The 20,127-nt window shown below is 37.8% G+C and overlaps 1 protein-coding gene across 1 annotated transcript; it reads right to left on the reverse strand.

The window, feature by feature from the left end:
• Window positions 1-2,285: 2,285 nt before the first annotated feature.
• LOC149834012 (cysteine-rich receptor-like protein kinase 2) lies at window positions 2,286-17,262 on the reverse strand. Its single transcript, XM_090011180.1, has 8 exons — window positions 17,021-17,262; window positions 13,639-14,451; window positions 12,975-13,088; window positions 12,762-12,901; window positions 12,470-12,680; window positions 12,155-12,389; window positions 2,752-2,896; window positions 2,286-2,634 (listed from the first exon to the last, which is right to left on the reverse strand). Exons 2-8 carry the CDS (start codon window positions 14,378-14,380, stop codon window positions 2,338-2,340), a joined length of 1,884 nt encoding a protein of 627 aa, XP_089867306.1. The 5' UTR covers window positions 14,381-14,451; window positions 17,021-17,262; the 3' UTR covers window positions 2,286-2,337.
• Between the last annotated feature and the right edge of the window lie 2,865 nt (window positions 17,263-20,127).

Genomic DNA, 20,127 nt, shown 5'->3' on the forward strand with positions numbered 1-20,127 from the left:
GCGACGGATGTTGGCATTCGTTATTCCGTTGCAACTTAGTGACAAAATAGGCGAAAGATAAATTCCATCGCTACTTAGCGACAAATATATTCCGTCACTAATTAGCATCGAAAAATTCATGATGAAAGCTATCCGTCTCTAATCCGATGCTAATCCGTCGCTAAACTATTTAGCGACGGATTAGCGATAGATTTAGGTCATCGCTAATCCACAGGTTTCTTGTAGTGGTTGCGCTTTCTTTTGGAATAAGGAGAATTAGTCTGACATGACACTGCCTGGGCTGTCTAGAGTTATGATGAAGCTCATCAAACACTGTGCACAAATCACTCTTCACTACTCTCCAAAAAAATTTCAAAAAATCTATAGGGAAATCATCTACTCTTGGTGCCTTTCAACCCGACAAATCCTTAATTACGTTCATGATTTATGTTTCTGAAAACCTATGTTGCAAGGTTAAGACCTGATCCAGTTGAAGAGAAGGAAATAACTCATGCCCAATAGTATCCCTCATATTTGGCAGAATAGAATAAAGCTTCTTGAAATAATCGGAGACCACCGACACAAGATTCTGCCCTCCCCACAACACCCTGTCAATTGTGATCGAGTGAAGGATACATCGTCTAAACTGATCGAAAGCAAATGAATGAAAAAAATAAGTATTTTCATCCCCTACCACAAACCATTTCACTCGAGTACGTTGCTCTCACTTCAACTCCTCTTTTAACCTTTAATGTTTCAATAACGCCGTCCGATCAGCAAGTCTGCTTTGCAACCCCTGCAACTGCGCGTCTCACAACCCTTTGTTGGAAGATAATAGGGAGAGAGAGAGAGAACATGATTTATTTTTCATATGATATTAATATCATATGAAAATCGTTTAACATATAACTAACTTTTGGACGTCTGTTTCATGCTATATGAGAAAGCCATCACATGAGTGAGTCTCACGCGAAAGTAAAATTTGCAATAGGAACTAGGGATGCAATTGGTTCAGATTTCCGATCAGAAACACTACAAGAAAATTGTTAATTAGCGATGGAAATTTGCGACAAATTTTTTCCGTCGCAAATTAGCGACAGATTAGCTAGAGAAAAGTTTCTTCATCAATCTGTCACTAATTAGCGATGAAAGTTGTTCCATCGCTAATCCGTCGCTAATTAGCGACAGATTAATGACAACAATTTTTCGTCGCTAATTCTCAATACAAGAAAACCATTTTAGCGAGGGATTTAGCGAGAGAATTTTTCCGTCGCTAATTAGTCGCTAATTAGCGACAGAAAAATTCCCTCGCTAATTTTCGATTTAAACCTAGCGTGAAATTTTTCCTCTCTCCCCGTTCGAAATTTAAATCGACCGCGCATGATTTAAACCGCTCTCTCCCTGTCGAAGAGCGCGCTGAAGAGCATGACAGCGACAAGGCAGTTTCACGGAGGACGGTGACGCCGGCAGACGACGACGCCGGAGGACAGCGACGACGGAGGATGACAACGACTTCAGAGGACACAATTTCATGGAGGACGACGACAGAGGACGGCGATGATGGAGGACACCGACGACTTCGGAGGACGTAGTTTCACGGAGGACAGCGACGCCGGAGGACGGCGATGACTTCGGAGGACGCAGTTTCACAAGGGACGACGACGACGACGACGACGCCGGAGGACGGCGATGACGACGCCAGAGGACGGCGACGACGGAGGACGGCGATGACTTCGGAGGACGCCGTTTCACGGAGGATGGCGACGAGGCTGAGCGATTGCTGGAGGACGGCGATGCCGGAGAACACCGGTTCACGGAGGATGATACAAGTCCGGCGACGAGGCAAAGCGATCGTTCTGTGCAATGCCTGTCGGTGCGGTATAAGTCCGGCATATTGCTGCCGGAATACCGCCCGACAGGGATCAATTTTTTTTTTTTTTTAAATTTAGCGACAGATTGGCGACGGATAATGTTAGTCGCTAATCTGTCACAAATTTGCGACAGAATTAACGGCAGATAAGTTTTTCGCCAATTAGCGAGCAAAAATTCGCGATGGCCTCTATCCATCGCTAATCTGTCACTAAACAATTTAGCGACGGCTTAGCGATGGATAGAGGTCGTCGCTAATCCACAATTTTCTTGTAGTGAAAATACATTGCTTGAGAGGGTAACTATCTTTGTTCATTGCACGTCAAAAGAATGAGGGTCACATGATTCTAACAGGCTTGCATGAAGTCGTTGCGATCTCCCTTTTTGGCTTTTGAAAGCGAGATGCTCACTAGGCTCAAGACACAAGGAACACTATCTGTAACTTGAAATGCCACACTATGATACAGGAATTGTCCAGAGAAACATACATCATCTTGGATCAAGCAAAGTGATTGACACACTATTTCCTGAGGATTGGGCGTCAAGAATTGTTTGGCTTGCCAAATTAGGATTCAGAAATGGAGGCTGCGTCGGAGAAGGGATGGTGTAGTTTCTATCAGTAAGCATCTTCACCACCATGGACATCGGCGGCCGAAGTTCAGCTGATGCTTGAGAGCAGAGTAGTCCAACTTTAAGCACATGGACAGCATCATCTTCCGAAAAATTACCTTCTAGCTTTGGATCAACAACTTCACTTAGTCTATTTGATAAATAGAAGTTCCAAACCTGAACAAGAAATTCACTTCGATCATGAACTATATAAAGAATCAAGAATTTCATGTTTCAAAAGAAAATACTATATCTCATTTCAAAGACAATCAAGTTCTAAGATATGAATATCACCATTTGTAGAGCATATCCAAACTTTCGTTGACCAGAATTATTTCTTTTCCCAGTAACCATCTCAATTACTACCACCCCAAAGCTGTAAATATCTGCTTTCTCTGTTAACTTCCCACGGACAAGGTATTCTGGTGCCATATACCCCCTGTAACATTTGAAACATAATTGAAAATGGATGAGTATACTATTTTGTAGAGAGAGAGAGAGAGAGAGAGAGAGAGAGAGAGAGAGAGAGAGAGAGAGAGAGAGGTGCATGCATGCGCCATACTTTCAAAATATCGTGAGATATTATCTCTGTAAAATAAAAAATTTATTTTACAGGCAAAATATTGCAATATTTTGAAAATATTGGATATTTACATTTATCCCAATAATATCTGGATAATATCAGAAAATCTGGGTAAAGTTTCAGGAATATCTATATTCACGTTTTATGTTCAAGTTTTATTGTTTCTATATATTTCTTCTTGTTTGTATTTATATTCATGTGTTATTGCTTGTTGCTTAACATGTATCTTTTTTTTCCAGTTTTTTAATTTTTCTAGATTTTCCTGACCGGATACACCAGACGACACACTACCTGCTTCAGCAAGTATTTTGAAAGATGTGGTAAGCAAAGTGACCTACCAAAAGCTGTCAATGCCTCTAGCACCTTGTTCTTTAGGAAGAAGGAGACAAGATATGACAGTCCCCATCTCCCCGGGATTGAAGTCAGCCTATTGATAGCTAACTGTGGTCCACTCTAATAGCCACTTCGGCATGTAAAGATCTCAATTCCTCCTCCCACCTGTTGAGTATATAAAATTTGGTTGCACCCTCGGTCTTGCTCCATTCGATGAGCCTACGCCTCATGAAGTCTGCCAGTTTGTCTTTACATGAGGAAACCCCCCACTCCCCCCAAATTCCTAACAACAACCTCCTCTCTGAGACACTAATTCTCGATTTTGAAGAGTCGCCTAGCATTCTTCCAACCCCCCCCCCCCCCCCCCACACACACACACACACACACACCAACAAAGCAAAATGGGGAGCATGGTCCGAAATTGTCAACGGGCTTATAGATAGATGACCGAGCATTACGGTGGGAGACCATGCATGAAATCCTCAGATAAAAGTAGGGATGGCAGTGGACCGGGGGAAAGCGGGGCCCCGCCCCGTTTGGACCGGGGATGGAGGCGGGGATGAAGGTTAAAATCCATCCCCGTCAGGGGGTGGAGGCGGGGATGGACGTGCACTTTTCCCCGCCCCGCCCCATCCCCGCCACGATCCCCGCCTCATCCCCGCCCCATCCCGCCTCATCCCCGTTTGAACCGGGGATAGAGGACATGAAACGGGGATGAAGGCGGGGATGGAGGATAAAATCCATTCCCCGCCGGGGATGGAGGCGGGGGTGGAGGATAAAATCTTGAGGTGGGGCGGGGGTGGAGACCTTGTCCCCCACCCCGCCCCGCCCCACTGCCATCCCTAGATAAAAGAAATAGATCCAACATGCAGAAACATTTATTGGATCAAATAAATTCTCCTCCCTCCATAAAAATCTCTACCAGCTTCCATTTCTGATTGAAGTTACCAAAATCTGCTGGAGTCTTCCATGTGCAAGCAAGAACTAGGGATCAAGTTGTCAACTGACTATGTCATTCAGTTCCTCCTAAAAAAAACGCTTTAACCCCCTAGTGGCCGGTTCATAAACTAATGTGAAGAAAAAAAATGAAGCCCCTATTATTAGTGAATTCTACCGTGAATATCATTGTCAGCAAAGAACCAGAAATACCTGCCCGCCATGTAATCAGCATGGGGCCCCCGCCCTCGCCAAAGCCTATTTGTAAATTCTCTATCAATGATGGGGAGCTTGGTTTCAGATATGCCAATGATGTCGATCTTATTCAATCTAATATAATTTGCCAAGAAATACACTTTAGCCTTACTTTCAAAGCCCCGAATACTCCAAGCTTTCTTCTCAAAATAGTAAAATCAATCTCCTTCTCCAGACAGCTTACCCTCAAGCTTATGTAACCCACTTCGAGTGCCACTCTTTAATCCTTAAATCTTGCTCATGCATCTCTTAAGCAATCTTCCTCTTTGATTCGATTGACAACTTCAATTGAAGCAAGGATAAAACTCATGAGAGCTTCATGTCATCACCAAAAGGGAACACCTCACACATGGATGGGACTGATAATGTTCAGTGGGAATGATATTCACGGTCCCGATTGGACCCAAGTCCACCCATACCTCAGAAATTTGGATCACCTAGGTCGGTCGACCCAATTGAGTTGACCAAATTTTGTGAATGCATCACCTAAAGGCGGAAAATTCCCCAATGGCCATTGTGGAGGCCAGACCCCCCACTTGCTCAAGTTAATAGATATGTCTCGAATCCATCTGGTTGAAAATCTCGCAAGAAATTGCCATTTTAAACTTTCAGGCAATTTCTCTCGAGATTTTCATAAATCTCGCGATATTTGTTATAGAGCCGCCATCATGGTGCTACTTGCAAAAATGTGGCTCAAGGATATTGCATCGCTCCGACTGAAATTTGGCCAAAAAAGTTGATTATGGCCAGACCCCTGCTCGGAGATGGCCGAAAAAGGCCATCACCAAAACCCTGATCGTCCTATCTATATGATGCAGGTGGTTTGACCGAAGTGCTATCTTCCATCTTTGAGACACTCCTTGTGGCACGACTCTTCTGTCTGACATTGATCATCCCCTTCCCATTTATAAATTTCTCCTTCCAAGAACCACCCCTCCCTCCATCTAAGACAAGTCCCTCAATAGGTTGCCCTCCTATAACCACCATGATAGAACCTATTAAAATAACCTCCTCCTCGGCTGTGAGAGCCTGAGCAGATCTATCCATGGTCAAATTGCTAATGTTGTAGCCCCCGGGCAGATCTCGTCCCCTCCTCTTAGTAGGCTGCAGTAACACTCTACCCATCCACCTCCGTGGAGGGCAAATGGTCAAATTCGAATCATTGCTGGGAACACTTCTGACGTACCTTCCTCCATCTAAAATTAATGTACATGCAATAATTGCATATCCAATCCCCCAGTGAAGCTGTTACGACCTGAATTTCAGAAGATAGTGTGGATCTGACGTTCAGAATTCAAATTTCTTTCTCTGTAAGTAGCGAGGGACGTTCATGCCTAAGTAAAAGTGATGTGGTAGCTAAGGTGCCCTCTCCACATATAGAAAAGTCAATGGACATATGTTCATAACAAAAAAAAAAAAGCATAACAATTGTCCATGCCAGAAGCAGGGAGAGCCAATTGACAGATCTCACATAGAAGGGCATTAATTAAAAAGTCTAGGGTGGGTTGTCCCCATCTTTCTATAAAATTCTTCCACCTCCAGGAAAGGTGATTAGGGAGAATCTTATCAGGTCTTCTAAAGTTAGTTTTAATTAGGACTTTTAATTAGAATAAGTGTCCTGACAAAGGTATGACTCTAGAATCCTCTCTTTGATCTAGTTCTTATTTCATAGTACGACTCTTTATGAGTTATATGATTAAGTATGGACTCTATCCCAAGCCTCCCATATATAAATACAGGTATGAGGTTCCCTTTTTATATAATGATATAATATAGAAGTTTTCTTAGAACCACTCTTCTTCTCCATGGCACACGATTTACGTGGTTGATCCAAAGGCCTACGTTCACAAGCGACGTATGTAAAAAAAAAGAATTATAAAAGTAAATGACAACTCTCTATCATAGAAAACCCTAAAGCCACACAGGATGCCCAAACTCACAAAATAAGTTACCTTAACAAGAAAACCCTAAAAGAGTATTCATAGAACCTTGTTACAAACAGATCAGGTCCATCTGCTAACATAACAAACTTTAAAAAAAATCCATAATATGGTTTTCTTCAAGTAACATATGTCGAGGTTGTAACATACAATTCAAGGCACATCTCAACAAGTCTTATGAAGGCAATTTGAATGGAGGTGAGATCAATTTCCTAATGTATGAGGGAAGCAAAGAAAGTATCCTTTTCATAAAACCATGGCAATTGAACCAATGATGAAAACATCTGACCCATTTGGTAATCTTAGGGTGCACATTTGGGAAACAAGGTTGGAACATATGCTCTATGGAGGTTGGACAGAGGATGGCACCAGACACAAGGAATTCTAGGGGATTAATTCAAGGAACTCAAGGGGTTTGAATCTGCAAAATCTTAGACCTACAACCATTCCTCAAGATGAGTTCTTTGATTAGAAGAGGAGAAGGGAAGCTGACAAATTTCTTCTTCACAGATTTGTCTGACATGCAGCCATTCCTCAAGATGAGTTCTTTGATTTGAAGAGGAGAAGGGAAGCTGTCAGATTTCTTCTTCACAGATTTGTCTGACATGTTGGAAGAGTGTTTAATGTGTTGTGCCCTTAACTACTGGGATATTGAGGATTTCTTTAGATCAATGAATTGGGGGTTGATGGTGGCTCATGGATTCGAAGTTAACTTATGTCCTCTTATAAAGAAAGTGGAGCCTCCTTTAGAGCCGAGGGTGAGGGTGCACAAACATTATGCCGCGATATATCTCAATGGTTTGAGAGGTATATGAAAAATATGGTCAATCGACTAAATCGGGTATGTCAAAACTAAACCCGATAAATTATTCGAGTAGGATTTTCGATTTAGATTTCCAAGGATCTGATATCGCATTCGGTATCATCCAAGTGTCACTCATTGGGTCAGCACAAACATATGGCCTCCTCCACCAAGGTGGCTACCATTAAAAATGTAAATATTTATATACAAAGTATATGTATTATGTACATATATAAGTGTATATATATAGGTTAGTCTCTTTGTTTTTTGTTAGAAGCAAACTAGTCAACTATGTTGACTTGTCAAAATTCAAAACCAAAAGATGCTAGGAAAGGCCCAACGACTCTATTTAGAGTCGTTGGAGCTTCTCCCAACATCTCTATGGAGGTTGTTGCTTATGTATATATAGGGGTGAAACACCTTCTCTCTTAGCCTCTTGTGTTGACCCCTTTAGTGGATTTTGTGTGTGAGCCCATTTATGGCTTATTGTGTATTCACTTTGGTATTTTGGTAGACTTTGTTGTAGCGCTTTTGTGTGTCCACTTTGGTGATTTGGTGAACATCATTGGAGGCTCTTATTTTCTTACATGGTATCAAAGTTTGGTAATCAAGCTGAAATTGTATTCAGTATATTAGGAAGCATGTCACTCCAAATTTGAAAGTGTTGAAGCTCTCTTACAATTTCTAATCGAAGTGCTTGTAATTGGTGGCATTTGCTTGGTGGTAGAGTACTCGTGACTTTCACCTTTACTCATTTTTTTCTCTACTCTTTCTCTATTTTTTTTTTGTTTTACCTTTGTAAAAATGAATGAAAATGAAAGTGTCACCATAAACTCCATTAAGCTCAATGATTCAAACTATGTAACATAGGTTTCAATTATGAAACACCTTATATGGAAAAAAAGGTTGTGGAGATTAGTAGATGAGACCGATCTGGAACCCAAACTAATCTTTACCAAAGTAGAAGGTGAGAAAGAGGTACCTCTTACGGAGGTTGAGAAAAATAAGGCAATGACCACTTATGAGAAGAAGTGAAATGAATGTAAAATGAGACATTCTAAGATTATATCTTGCCTCATTAGTAACGTCGCAAGTCTTACTAAATTCGAACATGCAAATAATGCATGAAATTATCTTAAGATAATATATTCTCTTAAGGATATTGCACATGTGTGCAACTTGCAAGATAAGATACAAAATATGGTTCAATGAGGCAAAAGCATTAGAGAATACTATAATGGTTTGTCTAAATTATGGGAGGAGTTGACTCTTCTTGAACCAAAGTGGCATTATCCGAAAGACATAGAACTCTGCCAAAATCAAATAGACGTGGAGCATTTTTACCAATTTATTAATAGGTTGAGATCGGAGTTTGAATCCACCAAATTTGCTCTCTTTCATCGAGAAAAAGTTTCTTCAATAGAAGACACCATAAAAGAATTAAGTATGGAGGAGAATATGCTCAAAAAGTGTATCTCTAAGAGTGATGATGACCCGGTTCTAGCCGTATCTAGACTAGAAAACTATGTTTGTACCTACAAACCACTACACTATGGAAGGTCAAATAATGAAAAGCAAAGCAATAAATATGAAAGAAAGAAAGTTATTTGCTACTATTGTCGTGAATTGGGATATGTGAAAACATATTGTCCTAAATTGAAGAAACCATATAAGAAGAAGATTGCTTTTATTGGACCTCCACAAAAGTCAAGTGATTCATCTATTAAAAACATCTTTGACACAATTCGTGAAGACTCTTCATTCTCTACTCAAATGAGCATCCTTGTCTACTCGAGTCGCGATCTCTTCCTTTGGTTTTTGTGATCCTGGTAAATCTCTTTGAGTTCTTGACTCAGGTGTCTCTTTTTATATGATACCAAATGATGATATACAATCCGAATGTCATAACTCAAGTGGGTCAAATGTTTTCATTGCTTATGGAACATCTCTTGAAATAAAATGAATAGAAAATTTTGAAAACATTTATCAAATTTCAAAAAAAATATATATATTCTAAAAATTAAATATATTCCTAAATTAAATTTAAACCTATTATCTATTTTTCAATTATGCGACCATAGATCTGATGTTTCCTTCTCCTCTCGTGGTTGTCGAGTGCAGGATTGCCAGTCAGAAAAGCGGATTGAGAAAGGCCATAGAGAAGGAGGCTTATGCTATATGTTTTTTTTGGAAATACTCAAGAATATATTTTGTTGCAATGTTCAGAAATTGGATTTAGATCTATGGCATAAGAGACTTGGCCATCCTAGTATATCCAAGTTTCAGTTTTTTTCAAAGATAATTTTTTTTTGTAATTTTGAAAATTTTACATGTGAAAATTATATTCTTTGTAAAATGAAGAGTTTACCATTTCAAGAAAAAACATTTGTTTCTTTCTGACAACTTGAGTTAATACATTTGGATGTATGGAACCAACACCTATTATATCAAAGAGTGTTTTATGTATTATGTAATCTTTATTGATGATTTTACGAGACACACTTGAATTTATTTCCTTAAACATAAGTCTGAAGTTTTCTCACATTTTCAAATATTTCACAATTTAGTCAAAAACCAATTCAAGAATGATATTTTCCATCTTTCGCACTGATTCGGGGAAGAGTTTTTATCAAAAGAATTTAAAGATTACCTATACCTATACGATATCACGTATAAAAAATCGTGTCCTTATACCCCTCAACGAAATGGTTTAGCTAAAAGGAAGCATAGACATATTATAGAAACAAGAAGAACTTTACTTATTAAAAACTAAGTACCTAAAGAGTTTCAGGCTAATGCCATATTAATTGTAATTTATCTTATTAATAGAATGCCATCTTCTTCTTTGAAAAATATATCTCATATTAAAGAACTTTTAAACAAGTCCTAGATTACTTTAGATTTAGAGTTTTTGAATATAAGTGTTTTGTTTTTACTAACAAAATTGATAATCTCTCTCATTGTGCCATTTTTTGTGTCTTTTTAAGATATGAAAATAATAAAAAAGGCTACAGATGTTTTGACTTTAAAACTAAAAAGTTTTTTTTTTAAATTGAGAAAACTAAGTATTTATTCTTTTCTGTTGGATTTAATTCCACAGATTGGTGATTATGATGAAGATCAGAAAATTAAAAGCAATGTGATGAGTGAAGGACAATCTCATAAAGATCAAGAGTGTATCCAATATTCCAGGCATGATAATTCTGAACATTCATGTACTCCTAAAAAATATACCAATGATGAAAAACAGGTAGAAATACAAACTGGAAGGTCATTTAGAATATCAAAAATCCTTGAAAATTTTGTGCCCTATGAGTCTTTTTACCTAAGTATCAAGCCTATATTGCATTAATACATTTCTATATAAAACCTTCCAACTATGTTGAAGCAAAGAAACATCGGAAGTTCTGGGAGTAGAATTAGATGCCTTAGAAAAGGCGAATACTTGAACTGTCCAAAACATTTTTCCAAAAAAAAAACCTATAGGTTGTCGATGGGTATATAAGGTTAAAAACAAGAATGATGAAAGTTTTGAAAGCTACAAAGTCAGATTAGTTGCTAAAGGATATTCTCAAGAGTAAGAAATAGATTAGGAGAAAACCTTTGCTTCAGTTGCTAGAATAACCACAGTTAGAACCTTAGTAGCTCTTGCCTATGTTAAAAAATGACCTATATACCAAATGGATGTTAAGAATATATTTTTCAATGGTAAATTGGTTGAAGAAGTCTATATGAAGGCATCACCTGGTATATTTATTCTTAAAGAAAATGATGTTCGTTTAGATAAGGCTTTGTATGACCTTAAACAAACTCCAAAGGCTTGGTATGACAAGTTTAGTCAAGTTATATTTAATATTGGATTTCAATCTTATTTAACTTATACAACCTTGTTTGTTGAGATTTCTAATGCAAGAATTATTATTATTTTTCTTTGTGTGGACAATATGATCATCATAGGAGATGACAAACAAGGAGTTGAAAAACATTAAAAGACTTCTCAAAATACATTTTGAAATGACCGATTTAAGGTTTTTAAAGCATTTTCTTAGTATAGAAGTTGTTTACTCTTTTAGAGGTTACTTGCTAACTAAATCAAAATTTGCGTTGGATATTATTACCAGGTTTGGTATCTCAGATGATAAGAAGGTTGAAACTCTCGAAGTTGTAAATGTCAAAATAACGATTGATGATAAGGAACCAGTTGAAAATCTAATACCATACAGACAACTTGTTAGGGTACTATCATATCTCTCATTTACGAGACTTGACATTGTACACGTAGTTCACCTAACAAGTCAGTTTCAACATGCTCCTACTACTGTTTATATGGGGGTGGTTTTGCACATTATTAGATATATTAAAACTTTTGTTTTTTTAGGACTTTTTTGTTTGCTTTTTCATCATTAGATTTAATTGCTTATACTGATGTTGATTGGGGAGGTGATCCCAACAACTGACACTCAATAATTATTTTTTTTTGTGTTTTTAGTTGACTCATTTATTTCATGAATTTATATCAAAAAAATATTATTTTTAGCCTCTTGTGTTGATGCCTTTTGTGGGTTTTGTATGTGAGCCCATTTGTAACTTATTGTGTGTTCACTTTGGTATTTTGATAAACTTTGTTGTGGCTCTTTTGTGTGTCTACTTTGGTGATTTGTTGAACATCGTTAGAGGTTCTCATTTTCTTATAGCTACAACTTTCTATTGCTCAGAATTGCCGACACCTTTACAATTACTATGTTGAAGATTGATATTGTTAATGGTAATTCATGCATTTATAAAACCAAACATAAAACACATCTAATGCACAAAATATATGAAATGATAATGCAGCAAAGTGCTTACAGGGTGCCAGCTGCTGCAGTACTAATATGAGTTCTATCTTGTGGGAAACATCTAGCAAGACCAAAATCTGCAATCTTGGCTGTAAAATTCTCATCAAGAAGTATGTTGCTTGGCTTTATGTCTCTGTGTATAATCCTCAGCTTTGATTCCTCATGAAGATAGGCCAAGCCTTCAGCAGTTCCTAGTATGATATTTTGCCTCATATTCCAACTCAAAATTTGAGTGTTCTCCCTGTCTGCATCAAACGAAGTCCTGTTAATATTTTCTTATGGAACAAGCTGCACAAAACAAAATGGCAGAGTGATAGAATGAGACCAAATATAAAATGGTCAATGCTTTTGTTGGGAGCATATTCATAAACAAGGAGACTCTCTGGGCCTGTAATGCTGCAGCCTAACAGTTTGAGAAGATTTTTGTGCTGAACACCACTGATCAAATTGACTTCAGTGAAGAACTCATCCACCCACAGCTTTGTATTGAAAAACAGCTGCTTTATGGCGACAGTATTCCCGTCTGGTAGTACGCCCTGTTGAACATAATACTTCTCTAAAATTGAACTCATCCTGAAGAGTTTGATATATTAACATGATGATAAGAAGAAATTTACTTTGTAAACTGAACCTGATCCTCCTTGGCCCAGTTTGTTTGACTGATCAAAGTAATTGGTGGCTCTTTCAAGTGTTTCATACTTAAAGTTAATTGTAGATTTCTTCATCTTAGCAGCTTGACCACCATGTTTCTTCCTCTCTGGAACAGAAATCAATTTCAGCAATAGAAGAATGACCGTAAGCAAAATATTCATGTCAAAAAATTATATGACCTTCTCTTCTCCGATCAATTCTCCTCTTTCCAAAGAAGGCAGCCGCAACTGAAATTATGAAAACCACTAGAACAGAAGAAGCTATGGCAACTATAGTGGTAATTTTATGATCACCTGGTAATGGACAACACAGAAGTAATCAAAGAAATCAAACTGTGAAGGAAAAAACAGACAAAATAACATCCAAGAATTCATTGATAAACAACTAAGAAGACTATCATAAAGTACATGTTAGAAAAGTTTTTCGTGCAGAATGATAAAGTTTTGTCTACAGTAACAAAAATACCATGACAGCAGTAGCATCTTGCATATTTGTGTACATAAGCTTAGTTTTTTTCACATTCACCCCAATAGGAAATATTAAAAGTTGTATATTAGGAAATATTTACACCAATAGCGCATGTAGCTTTAAGGATAAATTTTGCCACTGTTTGCCGGCGATCCAACATAAATTTTGGACCCCTTGAGCCCGACCCGACTATTTACCTATTGGATCTGTTTCTCAGAACCAGATCCCAACGAAACTAATTTTAATATCCACGACATGAAAGATATATATATATATATATATATATATATATATATATATATATATATATATATATATATATATAGAGAGAGAGAGAGAGAGAGAGAGAGAGAGAGAGAGAGAGAGAGAGAGAACCTTTGCTGGAAGTGGTTGAGTTGTTCAAGAAATTGGTGTCGGAATACCTTAGGAAGCATCCGGTGTACATGGCCCTCCCTTCGGACCCTGGCAAGCAACCCAAAACTGCCATGGATGCGTTTGTCAGGCATTCCCTACAGCGGCTAGAGTTGACAGTCTTCCAACAATTCGCCAAACCATATACTGACTCGTTGCCGACCGTCATTGCAGCCTGGCTGAACCCTGCACCACTTCCAGAAGCTTCGAGAACCATCTGACCCACTGCCTGCCTAGCCAACCCGGCAAATGCATTGGACTTTGGGGCTGACTTGGTGCAATTTACCCGATCCGGCGACCCGAAGATCTCATCAAAGAAGCCATTGTAATTCTTCCTGATGAAGCATCCATCAAAGAAGATCCGGCCACCATTGTAAGGGAAGCAGTTTTGGAGCAATCTAGCGCCTTGGGCAATGCAGAGCATACAGTCGAGCTTGGAGAGGTCGCCATAGCATTGTGCGAGTGCGTAGCATGCGTCCAACGAACCCGAACCGCTGGCCGCGAGTCCGAACCGGTCGGTCCGGACCTGGTTTCTGATGTTATTCATTGAGTTGAAAAAGTTGGAGATATATAAGTTTTGATTGTGCTCCAATTCTTTGTTGCATGTCTGCATTAAGACGTTGGATCTTGGGTCCGCCATTGTTGTGGACAAGTGCAGAAGGATAATTTGGAGCACAACACCCACAAGACCCGACCTTGTCTGCATTTTCTGTTCTTTTTGCTCCAAATCAAGTAAACTTCCAAGTGTTCAATTTCAGACCAAGATCACCACAGATACTTTAAGAAAATAAATATAGAAAAGATTCAGTGATGATGAGCAACCAAACAAACAGGATGAATACGCCAACGCTAGATCTTACTGACTGACTATAGTAGTTTAAAGCATCACTGTAGACCAATCGGGTTGGACCTGGTTGGGTCCCTGACCCCAATCTGAATCATAATTTTCTGGATATGGACTATAACATGAGACCCATTTGCCTGTCTGGCCCAACTGGAGACTGGCCTGTCAGATCATATAAGGTTTGGGTTGAAAGTTTGAGTTGGATCTAGAACAGTTCCGAATTGGCCTGACGATTTTTCACCTCCCCAAGCAGGAGAAACTTGCTTTCAGCACATTTTGCAGTGTTTGGATAAATTACATCCAAGACCCAAAAAGGATCCACGATAAGATTCTTAGTTTTCAACGCAGACATGTATCTGAATTTGGATCTAATGTATCGAAGTTCAAAGTCATTTTATGTTTAATTAGTAGTATCAGATCCATCAGTCCGTATGCACCAGGCCAGCCCAGTAAGCGCCTGACAGGCCTGAGTTGAATCCTGTCGCAACTATTATTGGATTTGGGCTCTCCTCGGCCCAGGCTTGATCAGGGCTTAGTTAGGCGACCCGGTTCTTGGCTGGTCAAGCCAGGCCCATTTTTTTTTTTGGGGGGGCATGACCCAGTTAAATCCTTGATTAAAAAGTCAGGCTGGGTCTGCAATTTGCAGCCACTCATATCAGGCCGAGTACCGGGCCTGGTTGATCCCTTTGTTATTCAACGCCAAGGCAATGCACTGATAGAGAGGATTGACATTGAATTTTATTAAGATAAAAACAACAAAATAAAGTTATAACCATATTTATATAATATTCTAATATTTCTTTGCTTAATTTCAAAACATGCTAATAAAAAAACCTAGGATGTTTGGTAATAACTCAGAACATAGTTCTCAAAGATGGGTACGGGAACACTATGCCCTCAAAAGTTTTGTTCTTATTGAAATGTGTCTCTAAAAATTTTGCTTAATCTCGTTTAAAAAAAGAAAACAACCAACTTTAAGCCATTACATTCAGCTACTTAATTTTTTTTTGTGACAATCCATGGAGTACACCCAACTTCGACCTTGCTCCTTAATTTTTTATATGATATGTATGAGATCTAAGTGAAAATAAATCAGATATAGGTGGAGTTTGGCAAAAGTAATAATAAAAAAATATATCTTTGGGTGAATTGTTGGAAGAGTGCTGAGCATGATTTCTACCTTGCTATAAATTCTATTTTTTTTTTTGTGAATTTTGTAATTTTATTCAAAATAAGTTGCTTTAGACTCCTTGTATTTAAACATGACAATGGTGCATTAAAAATCTTTTTAATAAGGGTTTTTCAGGAAATCTAGATTTTCCAATCTTTAAAATAGAAAATTGGTGGTAACGTTTAAAAATCAGCAAGTAAAACAAAATGTAAAGTTTAAATTTTATTGAAATTTTTCAAAGGTTACTTTTTATCTGAATTGCATGAGATCTAAGTTAAAATAAATCAGATATAGATGGAGTTTGGTAAACGTAAGAAAGAAAAAATATATTTCTTGGGTGAATTGTTGGAGGAGTGTTGAGCATGATTTCTACCTTGATATAAATTCTTGATTTTTTGTGAATTTTGTAATTTTATTCAAACTAAGTTGCGTTAGACTCCTTGTATTTAAAGAAGGCAATTTGTCCTTTGTAACGTGTGTATCTCAATCTTAATAGTTAATCTCAGCGCTATCGTAAACATAGGCAACTCTTGTCGAACCACGTACAATCCTTGTTATTTATATGATTGATTTTCTCATCTTTATCCTATTTTTTGTTTTTTCGATCCATCGATAGATCAATCTATTAATAGTATGTTGAGCCGTTCTCTAACATGAATTTGAAGGTTATTTTTTATATTTAAATAATAAATATTATATAAAAATAGTAAATATATTTCAAGTAGGAGTTAAACTTAAAAGTTCATGTTTTTTCTCATTTTTCACCCTAGTGTTTCTCTCTCTCTCTCTCTCTCTCTTTGATAAAAAAAGATATTATTTTACAGGGTATGAACCAGGTCTGGTTGATGCAATTCTTATAGGTTTGGGTACAGTTTTTTGAATGGCAGAACGGATTGGACACATAAACTGCACCTTAAGCCAGAGCTGGGATCGGATTTACCTGGGTCCGAACCAGATGGGACCCATTGACACCCCTGATTGCACCTGGCAGCAACCGTGCAGAGATAGAACCCAAGTTCATCAATCCAAACACCGGAATCATGACCCATTGGAATTCCCAATTAATTCCACAATTAATGTCTATGTAATCAGACGCATCCCCTAAAACCCTTCTTTCGATTTTTTTTTGTTTTTTTTGAAAGGCAAGCTAGTGTTAGGCAGACCCTTACCAGACATCTCTTAAGCCCCATGTGGCAGAGGGATTCGAGCCTGGGCCTTCAGCTTGGCACAGGAGCCCGCTTACCACATGCGATACCACCTCGGTGGTCCTTTCGAATTTCACAAAAAAAGCAAACAGCGAAAACCAGAGATATCTAGAAGCTCATACTCACCTCAAATTCGGATTTCTCCAGATGAGGGAAAATCTCAGGAGTTCCTCAGTGATCTCTTCCAGCAGCAGGCCCACGTTTAAATCCACCACAGATCCCGAAGTCGAACGAAGATAATCGTGAAAAGACCAATCAAGATCTCTCTTTGCCTGATTTAAGGACAGAAAATCAGGAACTCCGTCAACGAAGGGAAAGAAAGGAGATCGCCGCGAGGGACTCTCTCTCTCTCTCTCTCTCTCTCTGGTGGCTGCATTTTATTACCAGGAGGAGTTTGTAGTTTGTACGTTGGTCAAATGGGAAAACCAAAAAGCCGAGAAGGCGGCGGTGGAGGAAGCATTTGTTGAAGACCACCCATTCACGAGGTCAAAGATTCTTTCGTGACAACACCTCACTTTCGAAAAATTAAGTCCTGATCTCTCCATCTGCCACGTTAAGTTTGAAAACCTATTCTTCCAAGCATTTTATACACCACCGTAAAGCTGGCAAGAAGATAACGTACGACTTGACTTATGGGTACTCAAGTCTATTAGGATATCCGAGGTTGAAGGTTCCTCCACAGTGAGCCAACAACCCACTCAATAGCAACCCTTTAAATAAATTACAGCCGTCCATCCAGTATGGTGGTTGTGAAGGTGCTGAGATGAACGCACCAGATCAAACCCCACTCGCGCACATAAGTAAGCCACGTAAGGCAGGGTGGTTGTGGGGGGGCCCCCACCCTCGCTTTCCAGAAGGTTCCTCGTCTCGTCACCGAAGAAAAAAAGGGAACGAAAAGTGACATCGTTCTTCTCCATGTGCCTTATATTTTTAAAATTTTTGGTCCCAATTGGCAGCATGCTTATGTGGAAAACCCAGCCTGAGATAATTCGGGTTTGGCTTTTAATTTTGTTTTCCGAAGCTATTAAACGTTTTACTATTAGCTGCCAAATACAACCGTTTTCTTAAATTTTGAAATTAACACCCTCCTTCTTTTACTGCCAATTACAACCGTTTTACCATTAGAATGTCAATTCAAATTTGAATTACACGTTAATTCAAATCTTAATCAAATTTTAATTTGATTTAAATTTAATTAATTATGAATTTATATTTAGAATTTAATTTAATTTTAATATGAATTTGGATATGAGATTTGAATTTGGACTTAGAAGTCAAATTTGAATTTAGATTGAACGAGGATTACCTAAATCTAAATTAAATTTGGAATAAATGTAAAAGTCAATTATAATTTTAAATAGAAAAATTAAAATAAAATGGAAAATAAAATTTAATTGAATTTAATTACAAGTAGGAGTCCAAGAGGGTGGGACATCCCCCTACGTAGGACCATCTAACTTGACAATTCCTATACTATGATATTTCTGAAAATTCTTAGAAACTTCTACTTTAAACAAAAGTCAAAGAATTTACTAAGTTTCCTAATTTAAAATATGGTCTAATTAGCAATGGACTTGGCAATAAATTTTTATTTTATTTAATTAAATTGGCAAAGAGGATCCCAATGGTGGGACGTCCCACTAGTGGGCCCCTCTTAGTTGGCTGGAGCTTCTACTTTGAAGCAAGTCAAAAAGAATAAAAAACTAGATTAAATCTTAAATAAGACCCTAAGCTTGGATATTTGAAAAAAAAAAAACTAAATACATTACAAAGACAATTGAGCCTAGGGCTTTTGGAGAATGCCAAATAGGAAGTCAAGTTCTGGAAATTTGAGAGATTAAAAGAAGTTTTAGAGCTTACCAAATGGGATCGCCAAAATCTTTATAAGAGGGAATCACATTCACGTCCCCCCTTATTTCTTATCTCTAATTCTCTCCCTCTATACTCTCTCTCTAAATTCGATATCTCAATCTCTCTTTTCTCTTATCCTTCCTCATGTGTGGAGAGACAGCCATTAGAGATGGTGGTACTGCTCATAGGAGAAGGACCAACAAGCTGATCCAGCACAGCCAACCAACACACGAACGTGATTCAGTTTTTTACTTCATTTTTGAATTTTCAAGGTAGAGGTACTCTAGCATATGTGTGTGTATAAACATGCTAAGGAGGTTCCAAAATATGATATACATATCTATATCAGTCATTAGCATGTTTAAGACTGATTTGGTATAGAAATTGGAGAAGTTGGATCTCCAAAAATGATTTTGATAAAAATTGTTTTTGAGAAAAACAATTTTGGAGGCTGTTGTAAGTTCATATTCAGTGAATTCTATGTATCAACTATACGTAGTACACTAGTCCAACAAGTCCCTTAGACTGAACAAATTAATATGGATCATAGTAGTAAGGGGCTCCAAAATTATTTTGAATAAAATAGTTTTTGGAGAAAACCCATCCACTCAATTTTTTTTTTTTGAAAAAAAGATTTGGGTGTTTGAAAGCATGACTGAGGATCTAATTAACTAGTACCTGTACATGTACATATAAAGTCAGAATCATGGCGAATATGAGATTTTATATGATTCATGGTATTAGACTTTTTATTTTATTAGTTGCAGCATGCTTTGCATTAAACTTACTGGATTTTAAATTCATTTAAGTAGTATGCTTAGGTCTGAAAATTGTTTGGATTGGTGTTTGATGTGTTTATGCAACTTGAAATGTTTTTTTTTAATCATTTATATGTAAAACATGACAGTAGGGTGATGTACATGTTAAAAAATTTAGTTTCTTTATTTCAGCATGACTATTATTTATGATAGATGCTTTTAAATATGTATGCATCATGTTTAAGTATGTACCATTGTGAGAAAATATATTGACTTGATTAAAATGCTACACACGGTCTCACAATTTTAGATTTGACGAGTCTCAAGATTGACTTGAAACTCCAAAACCACGAACCCCATCGCCATGAAAACTTCTACGGGTCTTCTACACACAAAAGACATTTCAGAAAAAAAACTGGACCTAGGGGTGACATGATTTGAGAGAAAAGCTCACTGCAACATTAGACAAAAAATCTGCTTAGTTTGCAGGAAGGTTCCAACATGTTTATTTGTATGATTTATGTCTCTAAAAATATACGTGATCTGGGGATAATATTTTTACACATGTTAGGCCACATATGGTATGACACAAAATAAAAATCTTGGAATTTTTCTCATTATCAG

The sequence above is a fragment of the Nuphar pumila genome, chromosome 6 (genome assembly GCF_984573655.1).
Source record: "Nuphar pumila chromosome 6, dmNupPumi1.hap1.1, whole genome shotgun sequence".
NCBI classification, from domain to species: Eukaryota; Viridiplantae; Streptophyta; class Magnoliopsida; order Nymphaeales; family Nymphaeaceae; genus Nuphar; species Nuphar pumila.